Consider the following 15,936-nt stretch of genomic DNA (forward strand, 5'->3'; position numbering starts at 1 on the left):
GATTATCACAGGTCACAAGGTACTATCATACAATATTTAAATGGCAATATCTATTAATTAAATTCATTTATTAAATAATTCAATAAAAATAAGTACATAATTCATACAACAATACAAATTTTATATTTCTTGATTACAATATTCTTCTAACTAAATTCTTCACTAAGTCTTCACCAACCTGCATTAAATTTCTACACGATAACCTGCATATGCGTATAAAATAGAATATTTGTCAACAACAAATGTTGAGTGAGTAAAAATCAGTTTAAGACACTACAATAATATTATATAATAAATAAAGAAAGACGCAAACTGTTCCTGTGAGAATAAACAATTAAGCCATATCACATACACAAATAATCAACCATAAAGAAAGGGCTCAACCAATCCATATATATGGACATTGGTTACCAAGCAAGGACTAAACTGTTTCCATAAAAATGGACATCGGTTGCCGAAGTAAGCAAATAGTGTTCAAATAAAGCAAGTAAGCAAATAGCAAGTTAAGCATAAACTGATATACACACAAGGATTAACAGTTACGGTTTTGAATACTATATAATAGATAAATATGATAGATACGCATATGTCCCCAAAAAGGTTTAAAAATGAGTTAACAAGGGGAGTGATTACTCACCTTAACAGACGAGCAAACTAGAAAAACAATATAATAAGAATATGGATGATGGATCGAGCTCTTCGAGAAGTACCGGCGAGAATTTCTAGTTAAAAAAATGAATACGGGAAATAAATAATAACTCTACAAGACTTATAGGGATTCGGGTTTTGATGATGACTGGATAAGTTTGTGATAATATTTATTATTTGGAAATATTTCTTATTGTGAGAACCATCAGTAATCTTATTTGTTTATATCAGATATTATATATATATATATTGTTAAATCACTATTATTATAATAGATAATCAAGTAATCAAGTAAAATAACTTAATTAATAAAAATATACTTTATGATAAACTATATAGATAGATAGGTAAATAATTTAATCTAAGACATATTTATGAACAAAATCCTTATACAAATACAATTATTTCTAATTAAGATAACATATATAAAATAATATTTACTTTATTTATTGAGATGTATATATAGTCTCAAAATCATGACACATGTTCAAAAAATCGAAAATTTTGAATTGTGCTTAGTTATCAATTATATTAGTACATGGATTTAAATCATAAGTTCAAAAAATAAATAACCAAAAACCTGGCTGGGGAGGGTCGAACACACGACCACAGCCGGTTCAAGTGACCAAGAGACAACATCACCAGCCAACTGGTCTGTTGTTGTTTTTGTTTAATAAACATATTGTAACTAAATTAACTTAAGAGCCCAGTTTCATCCCTAACCCTCAAACCCTAGGTATTTCAATTGAACGATTCGTTTAATGCTTGGCCATAGACTCATAGGGGTATTGAAATTGAACATATGGTGATCCTAAACCTGCAAACAATTACCTTGAATGATGATTATACGATGACTAATTGACAATGATAGCGCCGGCCATAAAGCGATCCAGAATACGACAACCAGTTGATGTTACTTCAAGTGCGCTTAGGGGTTTCGTTGGCGATATCGTAAGGATGGTGCAGCAGCGAAGAATTGAATTATAATGACCTAATTAGTGTATTTTCGTTTACGAGTTAGGCCCGTTTCGTATTATACGCAATTAGTATATTATAACATTGTGTTTTCCTAATTCAAAACGTCGGTGTAGTCTCAAAGAAGAGAGAACATGATTTCCTTGATCAATTCCAAGAATAGAGCGAGCATTTAGGCACAAGAAATATAAACGGGTTTACGGTTAAGTAAATGGATCGGGTAAACGGGTTTAAGGGTTTGGGTTAATGGGTAATTTGATAATATAATAATATAATTACAGATTTGCAGTTAAGTCCCTACATTATGAAGATGGAAACACTAAAGGGTTAAAGTATGGTTTAGGGTAAGAATTGAATATAATCAAAAGTTATTTTATATATTTATTAAATAAACAAATGTTAATAAAATAAATTTACTCGAATAACGCGATATTTCTTGGTAAAATTTCCCGAATATAAAAACGGTTCGTGTAACGGTCAATAAATAATAAATTTAAAATCCGAGTTGTTACATCAAAAAGATAGTCAAAGGAGTCATTAGCCTCCGATTGAAGATTCAGACCCTCTACATTTGTTTCAGTAGGAGGGGTAGGAGGCTTATCTTCCTTCTCCTTCTCCGGAGGAGGAGACGGTTGCTTCTCAGATTCAGGTGTTGGCGATGGTAACTTATCTGGTATAACATTTCCACCAACAACCATCGACGGATCTACACAGTAAAACCACACTTAAGAATCGGTCAAAACAATGAAATGCAAAACGATAATAATTACCAGCCATCATCTTCATGCATTCAGCAAGACTGACCTCGTGCTTCTTAGGACGATGGGTCCGTCGTTTCTTTATCACTGGTTCTTCCGCGGTATCCGCGGTACTTGCACCCGCATCACTTTCCTGAGAAAATCGAAGGGTCCTCTTTCGCCTCAATTCTGTCAATAGGTGCGAGACAGGTGAATATTCAGAAGCATCGTTAGAGCTCCCTTCTTCTTGGGTTGCAGAATCGTCACTCAACAATACAATGGCGACTACCCCATCAGAAGTAAGGGCATTAAGCGGAGGAGGGTTTAAAACATACGCACCTGACTGAAAAGTATCGTCCGAAACTACACGTTCGGCACGCACCTTAACAATAAAAGGGAAGTGGCCCTCAGTCTTTTCAAGAACGGGTTTATCTTTCGCATCGCGAATACTCTTCCTTGTACAACCCTTGTCCTCGAAAAGAGCGTTCAACATAGATCCTGGACCTGAAAGAGAAAATACAAAAAATCAATCATAAAGTTTCAAACAAAATTAAAAGAAAGAGGGCAGCTTACGATCGTTTAAACCGATGAAAACAGGCTCCAAGAATGGAGATGGCCACAAACGGCTCATGCCTGCCCATACAAGGGCTTCCTCGGGAAACGCCCGCATCGGGGTGGGTTCCGAAACTAGGACGCGGAACCACTCCCGGCCCTCATGAGGAGCTGTTACAATTTCTGGGAGTGCCTCGTTGGCTGGACGTCGGACTATGGTATCCGGTACCACATCCTCGGATATCTAGAAGAATTTGTTGCGCCAGTCTTTAGAGCCCTTCTCGGTCTCGTGTCCAATAATTCTGTCAGCTATCGGATGACACGTGAACCAACCACCTCGGTTGGTCATCCAGTAAAAAACAGGAAATCGATCAAGTCGAGGCAACATCTCGTGTGCCATACACACAAATTTGTAGTGACGAATTTTCATGACGGCACGAGGATGTAACTGGGATAAATGGATCCCATAAGCACTCAAAACCTTCATAAAAAATTTGGTTATGGGAAAACGGAAATTCCTATAAGTAAAATAGTCAGCATATACAGTCATCTTGCCAGGTGGCGGCAGGCTAGCAATGGATCCAGCAGAGGGAAACTCCAGGCCCCATTCCGGTGGGATACCATAAGTACGGATAAGATTCTCATACTCAGATCGGTCCCAATTGACCTCCACTTCGTCAATATTTGTAGGTAAAGACTGATTAGCCATCACTTTAGCAAGAAATATAAACAATGGGCAATCATGAGAAAAAGTTGGATGGTTAATCGAAGCTTAAAGAAGAAAAATAAAGTCAATATTTGGAAGTCAAAGGCAATAAAAACTTCCAAAAGAAGGTAACCTCCACTATTTATACCCATCGCAATTAATGCGATGGGATATGAACAGTGGAAAGAGAACAGTAGGATCCAATTGGCAAACGCCACGTCACGCGGGAAATTCGAAAAAGGCAAAAAAGGTGAACAGTCGGGTACAGTGACAGCCGGCATAAACGTCACATTTTCTGACACACGCGCCTACAAGCTGTCACATCGTACTATCGGTATGGTTATCCATTACAAAAATATCTTCACCGCAACTTGCAAAATTTCAGAAAAATCCCCAAAACATCCTTAAGTCCAAAATTTCACCCGCATAAAAATTCTTCATGCGGAAGAAACACTGGACTGTGGGGACTTATAGAGGTAGGGTACCAAAAAGACCCAAATACCCTTAAGAACCTCCCGCGGATCAGATGAATCCTCCTCATAAGACACCCGCAGAACTTATGGATCACCCGCATAACCGTTTAAAGAAGGAACACCCGTACGATTTATGCGGAAGCATCCTGGCATCCTCAGAAGTCATCCGCAGGGAAAAATATTCAATCGCTCGAATGAACAGAAGGTAATGCCCCAGGACAGCTATAATTAACTAATTACTTTTTAGAAGATTTACCAAGATGTTTTCTTGGGCAATATGTGATCTCTCGGCCAATGAATAAAGGACACCTGGCAAGGCCGTTATAACCGTGCACATGGCCAAGGTTATTCATCATCCTATCTAATAAGCACGCGTGTCCATGTTGTTATACATGCACATGCGACGTATAGCTGAACCTATCATTTGAGGACACGTGTTCAGGTGGTTACGAGAGCATCTTTTCAAAAGGACGGATGGCCCAATCACCTTCCCACATCCTTCGGCTATAAATACCCTCTCAATTTTCATGAGGTATTCATTCACTCCCACTGTACTTTCACTAATTACTTGAGTACTTTATCTCCATCAGAATTGCACTTATTCTCACGCGGGAGGGTGGTTACGGGAAGACCCCCCCTCTTGTCCTCCCCGTAACGAGCTCACGGTGTTGGTTTTGCAGGTTTACGTCACTGGACTTTGGGAAGTTGGGCTTATATCGTACTGGTTGTTATCTGTATCCTACCCTGTGGACTCATTGGATCTTAGACCCGTCAAGGGAAGTAGATCCATGTTTCTTCAGTGACCCAATTATAGTTTGCATAAACATAAGCAAACTAACTCATGAGATAAAACCTTTTAACCTAATCAATCATTTTCCTATGAACACAAAGGCACAACCAAAATTCCAGCCCGATGCATTAATTATGATCATCACTTATTCTAACAATTTAAATGGATTTCAAATGTAAAAATCACAACAATAGTAAGAAGCAGAATAGAATATAAGGATTACAATAAAAAGGAAAACATTATTTATAGTAGATAAGATATCCCATAATACTTGAATTCTATGCAGCCACTCTTGCTCTTTTCACCTTCAAAACTCTAACCGCGACTGCAACATATATCATGTCCATGGCTGCCTTTGAAAACATGAAAAGCTTATGTCTCCATTGCTTCTTGAACACCAACACTCCAATAATACCACAAAAACCTATTGCAAAACCACTCATTATGTCTAAGTAAAAACCATACCTTACCATGTTTGTATTTGTTCTTGCTTCTTGTATTTTCATGTGGAAAGCATTTCTTTGTTAGTGGTGCACCACAGAGATCCACGTTACCAGCATATATAGATGGATCGTTAAGCATCTGAAATTGATGTCCTGATGGTATTTCTCCCGAAAAGTCGTTGTGCGACAAATTCAAGTAACTCAAGAAATTTATAGTTGCCATGCTTGGTGGTGTTGATACATGATGCCAGTAGTTCATTTATCTCATGTTTATTTGTGTCTGTAATCGTTTTAATTGTTCGTTTTGTGTTGAACTAGTTAAGTTTGGTTTATGTTTAGGCGAACTTGAGTTGAGCGAAGTTAGGACAACTTCGCCTAGTGTGTTAGGCGAAGTTGTCGCTAATATATAATGTCTAACTTCGGCTCATTTGATATAACTTTGGATGGCTGGCTTTTGTGACTCTGTGTGTCACGTGTTTGTTCTTTGGTTATTACCCTTTGCAATATAACAAGTATTTTCTTATATACTCGTGTGTTTGCTTGTCATTAACGTGTTTATCGTCTTAACACTCGTATCGTATACGTAGGGGATTCCGCACCCTCGTTACGAGATACTCCTGTGTAGATCCGGCTGGGAACCTGCAATTGGTATTAGAGCGTTTGCTCGTGATTTTGTGGTCCGGGATTATCACACGTGTGTTAAGATTGTTCTGTTAGACTATTCACGGAACCGTTTTACGTTAAGATACGCCTCTTTTTGTCAATTTCTCTACGATACTCATCAATTGACCTTCCCAACACCCTCGCAACCTTCAATAACAGCCGTGTCAAACCTACAAAAACCATGGCGAAATTGTCGAACCCAAACTAGCGAAGATATATGTGTTAGGCGAAGTTGGTGGATAAGCGAAGTTTAAGGATAGCAAAGTTAGTAGCTGCGAACTTAGTAAGTGTGCGAAGTTGTCATCTAGCGAAGTTGGTAGCAGGCAGCGAAGTTGTTCCATAGCGAAGTTAAAATTAACTTCACGCAACACTGTTAGCAGAATACGATATTTGGATTCTAGGTCTTGTTTCGTACAAATATGACTTCGATAAACATAACTGAACTGGTAAAGATGGAGGTTGAAGCTGGTTCAGCAACTAAAGCTCCAAAACTGCTTAAAGGTACTAATTTCGTTGCATGGAAAGATAGGTTTGAACAGTATGTGAAGTATCAAGATGCAAAGATGTGGGTCTGCATTCAAGATGGGTACATTCCACCGACTACTGAGTTCGAAGGTCGAGAGCAAATTAAGAAGTATAGTAAGATGGAGGATGATGAAAAGAAAATGTATGAAGAAGAAAGTAAAGCACATGCAGCTATTACAATGGCACTTCCTCAAGAGATTCTCCATACTTTCAAGAAGTACAAAACTGCTCGAGAATTGTGGGAAGCACTTGAAAATCGCTATGAAGGAAACGTTGGGATTCGTACCTCCAAAACAAAGCTGCTGAAAACTCAATTCTCAGTATTCAAGTATCTGAGAAATGAATCACTTGATGACGTCATAACACGATATTATCACCTGATGACCGAGTTAGATAACTACTCCATTGAATACAAGGAAGAAGAAATAGTGGAAAAGCTTCTCGATGCTCTCCCACCAAAATGGGAGATGTACACAGTTCTGATGAGAGAAGATAAAGATTTTGAGAGCTTTGACTTGGAGAAGGTGGTTAATAAGTTACGTAATTTTGAACTTAACATGGTTCGAAATTAGATGCCTACTGATCAGGTTTAGGATCCGGGAATGTATGGTGCGAAAGGGTCTCCAAACTCAAGCTCTAAATCTGAATCGACTGTGTATTACTCAGGAGGTGAACCAAACTCTACACAAGATGGTCATGTGGTGATGAATATGGAAGGTGACATATGCTTTGTAGTGGGTGGAAGTAGTTCGTCAAAAACTCAATCCTCAGCAAGTAACTCCTCAGCCAATGCCTCAAACAAAAGTTACTCACAGATGCCTATGAGTGTGTAATCAGCTGAACAACAGTTCGCTCTTTATGCATCTTTCATCGCCTCATATGAGAATTACATCAAGGGAAAGATTGTCGACCCTGCAACCTTGGATGAGGATTATCATCAGATAGATGCTGATGACATGGAGGAAATGGATCTGCAGTAGAAAATGGCAATGATCGTGAGAAGGGTGAAAAGATTTATGAAGAAGACTGGTAGAAAATTCGTTGGAAAGAGACCGGGTTTCGACAAGTCAAAGGTTCGCTGTTACAACTGTCAACAAAATAGGCACTTTGCTAGAGAATGTACGAATGAAAGGGTCGAACGAAATCAGAATAGGCCTAATCAACAGAGTGGAAGTGGAAATGAAATCAAGGCTATGGTATCTCAGTAGAACGGTGGGTACAACTGGAATATACAAGTTGAAGAGGTAATCGAACAGGAAAATCTGGTAAACATCGAAACTAGAAGATGTGACAAAGAGTCGGAGGAGAATCAAGCATACATGGCAGAAGTGAACGATCAGCTCTCAGAGGTATGTTCTGAATCTCAGTGTGAACAATGTGAAAAACTGTCTGATCAATTGAAAGCGTTAACTGATCAGTTTGTTAGTTCGGACATTGAATTTAAAAAATTAAAAGAAGAACATCACTATTCTAAAACTAAAGAAAATAGCTAATCGGTAAAAATAAAAGCTAGTGAAAAAGACATCAGAAGCCTTAAAGCCACTCTAGCTGAAAAAATACAGGTAATTGATCTTAGCTATGAAGTGTTAGAAGAAAAAACCAAACTAATAGCTGAAAAGGATAAACAGATTGCTGATTATCAGGTAAAAGTGGTGGAACTGAATAGAAAAATTGAACAATTTAGAAATTCCTCTGCAGTGCTGGACCATGTTTTAAGTGTTCAACGTTCCCCGATTAACAAAGGGGGAATTGGATTCACAGAAGTTCCACCACCATATAATAATAACTATACTTATATCCTAGTAATCAGTAATCCGTGAATGTTGAAATTAGTCAGACAGTTCCAATCAAAGTCTCTACTAAAGATACTATAGTTAATGAGAGTGAAGCGAGTCAGACAAGTTCTGATGTCACAATGTAAGGCCCCGTTACCGGTGCCTCACATTTGGACGTTGGATTTACTCATAAACACAGTTCATAATATCAGAGTTAATAAAAACATTCGCGGAATCTTAAAACATTCAAACCATCATATTACAAAACCATACTTCGTTGTCTTAACGGGCATTCAAATCATTTAAAACATAAAACATTGTCTTTAGAATAACATAACATTTCTTGGGATGCCAGCTTCTTCAAGTCCATGCCATGTGCTTCCTCTTATGCAAGCTGCCTCAATCTACTCACCTGCGTTCATACTAAAAGTCAGCTACGCTGAGTGAGTTCTAGTTAATCATACAACATACAATCTGTTCTCATACTTGCACACGTGCCCGAAGGGGTGTACATTATTCATACTTACTTTTCATACATAACTATCCGATCTATTTAAAGAGCCTTCCGCTCTATAACCTCACAGATATTATAAGGGTCGGGTCCCTAACATCACAGATATTATAAAGGGTCTGGTCCCCAACATCACAGATATTATTAGGGTCTGGTCCCTACCATCACAGATATTATTAGGGTCTGGTCCCTACCATCACATATATTATTAGGGTCTGGTCCCTACCATCACAGATATTATTAGGGTCTGGTCCCTTTGTTTCGTGTAACTGTACCGTACCTGTTCATACATACTTTCCTTGACAATACGTGCAATCTCCGAAGAGCGTTCACGTACCATCATCATAACATACATACATTATGCATACATCATATTTTCATACATACATCACATCTTTCATCATACCTATCAATCATATCTTAACTACCACCTGACGGTACATGCAATATCCGAAGATCGTTCACGCACTGTCAAACAATCATCATACATAAATCATACAAGGCATACACTTACCACTTAAGATAAGTGTATTAACTATCACATCGAGTATGCACACAGCCCCGAAAACATAACAAGGAAGTGGGGCTAGAAACTCACCTCAAGGCGGTTGCGTTCACCGTTTATAGTTAATCCTTTCCTGAGCTGAGCACGACTAACTGTATAATCATACATATATTAAATACGGCTCTAACTCTTCCTATCGTATACTTAATTAATCTTACGTATCTAAGCCGGTTTTACTTCATTGGATTATTACCGGTTAGTTAATCGCTACACTTTAACCCTTGAAGGCATCTTTCATAAATCATCAAAGTCCAAGGGTCACTTTGTAATTATATCATTCTTTTCTAAGTCCAGGGACTGTTCTGTCATTCTTTCAAAGTTCTAATTCGTCACTCAGTTCTTAACGAATGGAAATTCATAACGAATTAGCCATTATAGCGAATCTGCCTTTGTAACGAATCAGGCATCTTAACGAACTGGTCCTTATAGCGAATTGGACCTTAAAGAACTGATCTGGTCAACGAATGAACCCTATAACGAAGGGGGTTCATTCGTCCCTCTCTTAGCGAATGGCCTTAGCGAATGGCCTAGTTCGCCCTTATTTCCTTAACGAATGACATGCTAGTTCGCTAATCTTTCCTTAGCGAATCGGCTGGCTAATCACACCTACTTCGCTAGTTACCCTTAGCGAATTAGGGTTAGGTCAGGGAATGTCAGAACATTCCCTGACATCGCTAACCTCGTACCAACCTTTTCCGGCGTCACCGCCGGAAAACCGCGGATTCGCCGGAAAAACGTGTTTTAACTCGTTTTTCACCGTTTTTCGTCCCGTTCGATCCAAATCTGAGCTAGGGTGACCCCTAAGCTCATCATAGGTTCGGTTTATACCCGAATCCACCCGGATCTCGTGACTTAAACGGTTTAACGGTGTCGGCTCGTCGTTTCGTGTTCATAACTAACGGTTTTAAGCTCAAACAATAAAATACAATCATTACCTCGGGTCGGTTCTCGGTTTCCTTCTTGATATCGGTTTAGAGAGAGAGAACTAGAGAGAGAATCTTAAGTGTGTGTTTTGGATGGTGTAAGGGATATGTGTAAATGAATTAAATGGAGGATTAAGGGTATATATATTTTTGATCATGGGCTTAAGCCCATGGTCTTTCCTTCATTCCTCCATAACCGAAGTCCATAACCCATATCCATTTACCCAACACAAGTCCATCTCGTATTCTATTCAACTAAACCGATAACGACCCGCTATAAAATAAACGAACTTTATTTTATTAATATAACCGAAAGTAGGATGTTACACACAAGTTCTGTCTCGTCAAATTCAGAAAAACAGTCTGAATCAAGTAAGATAAAAGAAGAGGTTGTGTTACTAAAATGGGGGGGGGGGGACTATAAGTTTGACGAAAAGAAATCTTCCATAAATCCGTTTGTTCCACCGTATGTGAGACAAACTGAGAGTAACGCAACCTCATCATCTACAACAAATTTTGACTCAAATGTTCAAAAGAACACAAGTAAATCGAACAGAAGTTGTTTTAGATGTAACAGAATAGGACACTTTGTCAGTGACTATCCTCCGAAACAGAGGAAATCTAGAAATATGAGGCCAACTGAAACTGAGAATAAAACGAATACTAAATATAATGCTGGTAAGAATGCTAACACATCAAATTTCAATCATTGGACTAATCCAAGATTTCAAAGAAACCAGTCTCGTTTTTTCCCAGTGAATTACCAAACCAACAATTATAATTCCATTAATGCTAGAAATACACGAAGGTTTGGATGGCCTCATAGCCAGTCATTTAGAAATTTTCCTTTCAGAGCAAATGGAAATTTTCCTCAAGGAACGTTGGGTAACCAAGGTACTGGATGCCGGATAACAGGTTTAATCAACCCAAGACCAGAAGGTCTTGGGTCCCCCATTTTTAATCTATTTCTTTAATTGTGCAGGAACAGTCGAGCAAGGCTGTAAACAATATGTGGGTTGTTGACAGTGTCTGTTCCCAGCACATGACTGGTAACAAGAAATTGTTACGTGATTGGAAGACTGTTCCATTGAAGAACTTCAATTTTGAAGACCAATGTGTGTCATGCAAGAAATGAAAACAGCCCAAGAAGCCACATCACTCCAAGAAGGTTAACTCATTTTTCAGCACCTTGGATTTGCTTTACATGGATCTCTTTGGTCCCGTGAATGTAAGAAGTCTAGGAGGAACGTCATACTGTTTAGTGGTGACTGATGATTACTCGCAGTACTCTTGGGTCTATTTTCTGAAGGCAAAAGATGAAACAGTTCGGTTGGTAATTAACCTGATTACCAAGGTGGAAAATATTTTTGGGAGAAAGGTTAAGTACATCAGAAGCGATAATGGTACAGAGTTCAAGAACTATCAGATGGAGATGTTTTGTTTGCAAAAAGGGATAGAACATCAGTACAATGCACCATATACTCTGCAACAAAATGGAGTAGCTGAAAGAAAGAATAGAACTCTAATTGAAGGCGCCAGGACCATGCTGGCAGATGCTAAAGTTCCCGTGGTGTTCTGGGCTGAGGCTGTTGCTACAGCCTACTATATCCTTAATCGTGTTTTAACTATTAAAAGATCAAATAAGACCTGTTATGAACTTATGCATGGTAGAAAGCCAAATTTGAAAGGTCTTGAACCTTTCGGGTCCCCATGTTCGATATTAAAGACTAACTCTAAATTTGGTGAGAAAGCTGACGAAGATATCTTAGTTGGCTATGTTGTTGGGACACCCAACAGAAAAGTCTTTAATCTATCAAACAGCAAGGTTGAGGTGGTCTGTAACACTGACATTACTAGTTACAAATCACCTAGGCCTAGCATGGGACCAACAGAGGCTTTCGACTATGATAATCTATTCAAATCTTTTAATGTGCCTTACTTGGATTTTGCAGACATAGATGAGAAAATGGCCACACATATGTTGCTTGATGAAGAGGAGGCCATTGTATAACGTCCCCAATATAATGAAACTCAACCAACCTCGTCAAGTGCGGTTGAAACTCCAGCTGTCTCGAATGAAGATGAATTCTACAATCCATTTCACACTCAGCATCACTCTGATGAACTCTCTCACAATCTTGAGAATGATATGGAAGTTGGTCCTGTACAGACTACCAAAACTCACAAGAATCATCCTTTAGAAAATGTGATCGGTAATCCTTCTGATGGTGTACGTACTAGAAGAAGTTTGGACGAAAACACATGTGTGTATGCAAGCATTAAAGACACTGGTATTATAAATGAATGCTTGTACGCCTTCTTCATCAGTCAGATAGAACCAAAGAATTATCAAATGGCACTGAAGGATAGCTCGTGGGTTGAAGCCATGCAGGAAGAACTGGCACAGTTTGAAAAAATGGAGGTATGGCAATTAGTAGAAAAAACACAAGATGTGAACGCTTTGGTACAAAGTGGGTTTTCAAGTGTAACAGAGATGAGAAGGGATTTATAATTCGCAACAAGGCAAGGTTGGTAGTTAAAGGGTTTAATCAACAGGAAGGGATCGATTACAATCAAGTGTTTGCTCCTGTGGCAAGATTGGAGGCAATTCGACTGTTTCTGGCGTTTGCTGCACACAAAGAGATGAAAGTGTTCCAACTGGATGTTAAAAGTGTGTTTCTTATTGGAAAAGTCAATGAGGTGGTATATGTAGAACAATCTTCGGGTTTTCCTGACCCAGATTTTCCTGATCATGTCTACAAACTGAGCAAAGCATTATATGGGCTACATCAGGCACCTCGAGCCTGGTATGCAACCTTGTCAGATTACTTGCTAGAGAATGGGTTTGAGAGAGGGAAGATCGACAGTACTTTGTTTGTACAAAGAAAAGGGGGTGATTTTCTTCTCGTCCAGGTCTATGTGGACGACATTATCTTTGCTGCCTCACGAGTCTCTGTGTGTCAGGAGTTTGAAGCAGTCATGAAGAAAAGGTTTGAGATGAGCGCTATGGGCGGATTAACTTTCTTTTTGGGTTTACAGGTATATCAAAAGAAGGATGGCATGTTCATTCATCAAACTAAGTATATGAACGATGTGCTTAAGCATTTTAAAATGGACGATAGTACCCCGTTTGACACTCCAATCTACGTCAACCAAAACTGGGTGCTGATTCCGACAGTGATGAAGATGTGGATCCCACTCAGTATCGGGCAATCATAGGTTCCTTAATGTATCTAACTTCTTCTAGACCTGACATTATGTTTGCAGTTTGTCTATGTGCTCGTTTTCAGGCCAACCCGAAGGAATCACACATGAAGGGAGTGAAGAGGATCTTGCGATATCTTAAAGGAAAGCCCAAGCTGGAACTTTGGTACTCGAAAGGAGGAGAACTGGATTTGGTTGCATTCACCGACTCTGACTATGGAGGTTGCAATCAGAACAGGAAGTCAACAACCGATGGATGTCGGTTTCTCGGAGGAAGATTGGTGTCGTGGCAGTGCAAGAAACAGACCTTTGTAGCCATATCCACCTGCGAAGCAGAATACATGGCAGCATCTAACTACTGCTCCCAGGTTTTATGGATACAACAACAAATGCGCGATTATGGTCTGAATTTCACTCAAACTCCTATTTGCATTGATAACACTGCTGCTATCTCAGTAACTAACAATCCCGTAAAACATAGTAAAACTAAACATATTGACAATCGTCATCACTTTATACGGGATTGTGCTGAGAAGAAATTAATTGTGCTTGAAAAGGTTGATTCACTGGATAATTTTGCCAATCTTTTTACAAAAGCGTTTGACCGATCCCATTTTCAAAACCTTATTGAGCTAAATGGGATGATCAATCCCGAGTAACCTTGTTTTTCTTTTGTTCTCTTAAAAAAAACATCATCTCTCCGAATGTGGAGAGTCATTTTGAGTTGTGCATGTCTCCACATACATCTCTCCGAATGATAGGCAGAAAAGTGATTACCCAGTCATACAAGAGCCCGTGAGTTTTCTGATTCTTGCAAAGTTAGTGTTATGTTTCTGCAGTGATCCAGATTCGGGACTTGCAGTTGTATTCTTATTGTACAAAAAAAAACATTACTTATTATTATCGTTAAGCCTGATGAAGATTATATGTTATGTGTTTACAAATATCAAGAAAGAGAAAAAAAAAGCATAATTCAAAATAGAAGCGAGTTCGGGAAGATGAATCGGAGAGTTTGACATGTGAATATTAATTGATCAGACACTACGGGTCGAAGTCAACTCGGGGTGACTTGGGGAAAGCCAAATACGCCTTGAGAATAGATAGGAGGCATCACAATCTCTCATGTGATGTCCATCTAAATTTTGAGCTTAATTGAACCTAATCCGTATCACAGAACCAATGAGAACCATACTAAGTTTTATACCTGTCTCTCTATGTCATAATACCGCTGAACATGGATCTGTGTGACAGCCTCTTAATCGGTATGATTCCTGTTAGGATCTTTTCTAAAAACATGCTGGGTTTCTGCAAGACTGAAATTTGATCCCGTTTATATATCTACTTAACTTTGGTTATGTATTTTGTCCTATGGACTGTTGTCGTTAATAACCCTGGTTACTTGTTTTTGATCGTTTATTCTTTATTATATTTAAATTGACTTTGGGAGAAGTTGACTTTAAGCGACGTTGACTGAAGGGGCGAAGTTGCTTAAATGGCGAAGTTAATTTAACTTCGCCCCTGGGTTTTTCCAAAACTATATAAGTGGGGACTGTGGTCAAAATTGGTTAAACTGTTATACTCTTAAACCCTCGGCGAACTTACCAGTTGAATCACACCTCTTTTTATCAGTTATTAATCCGTAATCAAGGTTGGTCTGATCGTTGTAACTCATAATTCTTATTGTATGTTGTTAATCGGTTTCTAAATGATCTGCTTTCAACCCGTTGTTGTATCAAACCCTATTCCCACTATGTCGGTCCTATTGAAGGCTCTGTTAGTGATAATAAGTTGTTTGACACTCTAATCGCATTACTCTTTTATTATTACTACTCTCTGATCGGCCATTCCTAGCCATAACTGGGTGTGAATAATTCGCCGTTTATGTGGCGAAGTTAGGGTTGATATAACTACGCCTGTACCTCAACATCGCTAAAGCTACAACTTCGCCTGTACCATGCAGGGCGAAGTTGTAACCTGTTGCCATATGAGTCTGATTTCATTCGTTTATTTTGCAGATATGGCTGCTGTGGCAGGTGCTGGTGGCGCTGGTGGTGATGAAGGTGGAGATGATAAAAGACAGTTTCTTCCGGGTCACAACATGTATATCACCTTGGAAACGGATGCTCGTGGAATTGAGGACTATCGTTAGATCATTTCATTTCTCGTTCGCTCACGTATTTTTCATGCCATTACTACCACTCTTCCTATTTCACTACCAAATATTGAAGACTTTTGGAGAACCGTTGAATATGACTGTAGGGTTGAACCTCCAGTTATGCGTGCCACTGTCAACAGTCAGGAGGTACAGTTCTCGGCAAATCAGATAAGGGAAGCCTTACAGTTCGGGGGTGAGACGACTGAGGATCCCACAGATTTTTCGGCTACTTTCAGGAATGGTGCTTTTGTACGTATGGGGTATTCAGGACCTTTGGAGGATTCTCAGAGG

General features: G+C 39.0%; 1 protein-coding gene across 2 annotated transcripts in view; it reads right to left on the minus strand.

The window, feature by feature from the left end:
• LOC143536024 (receptor-like protein EIX2) overlaps positions 1 to 15,936 on the minus strand; it is a 112,972-nt gene that overhangs the window by 49,682 nt on the left and 47,354 nt on the right. Inside the window, exon 2 of one of the 2 annotated variants that reach the window (XM_077030112.1) lies at positions 5,045 to 5,305. The exons of the other annotated variant lie outside the window; for it this stretch is intronic. Coding sequence (XP_076886227.1) covers positions 5,160 to 5,305 — 146 coding nt within the window. The 3' untranslated portion in view covers positions 5,045 to 5,159. Of the gene's footprint in view, positions 1 to 5,044; positions 5,306 to 15,936 lie in introns of those variants that run through there. 2 annotated transcript variants of the gene reach the window in all.

The sequence above is a fragment of the Bidens hawaiensis genome, unplaced genomic scaffold (genome assembly GCF_021521415.1).
Source record: "Bidens hawaiensis isolate Kalapana, Puna unplaced genomic scaffold, B.hawaiensis_p1.1 tig00010731_1, whole genome shotgun sequence".
NCBI classification, from domain to species: Eukaryota; Viridiplantae; Streptophyta; class Magnoliopsida; order Asterales; family Asteraceae; genus Bidens; species Bidens hawaiensis.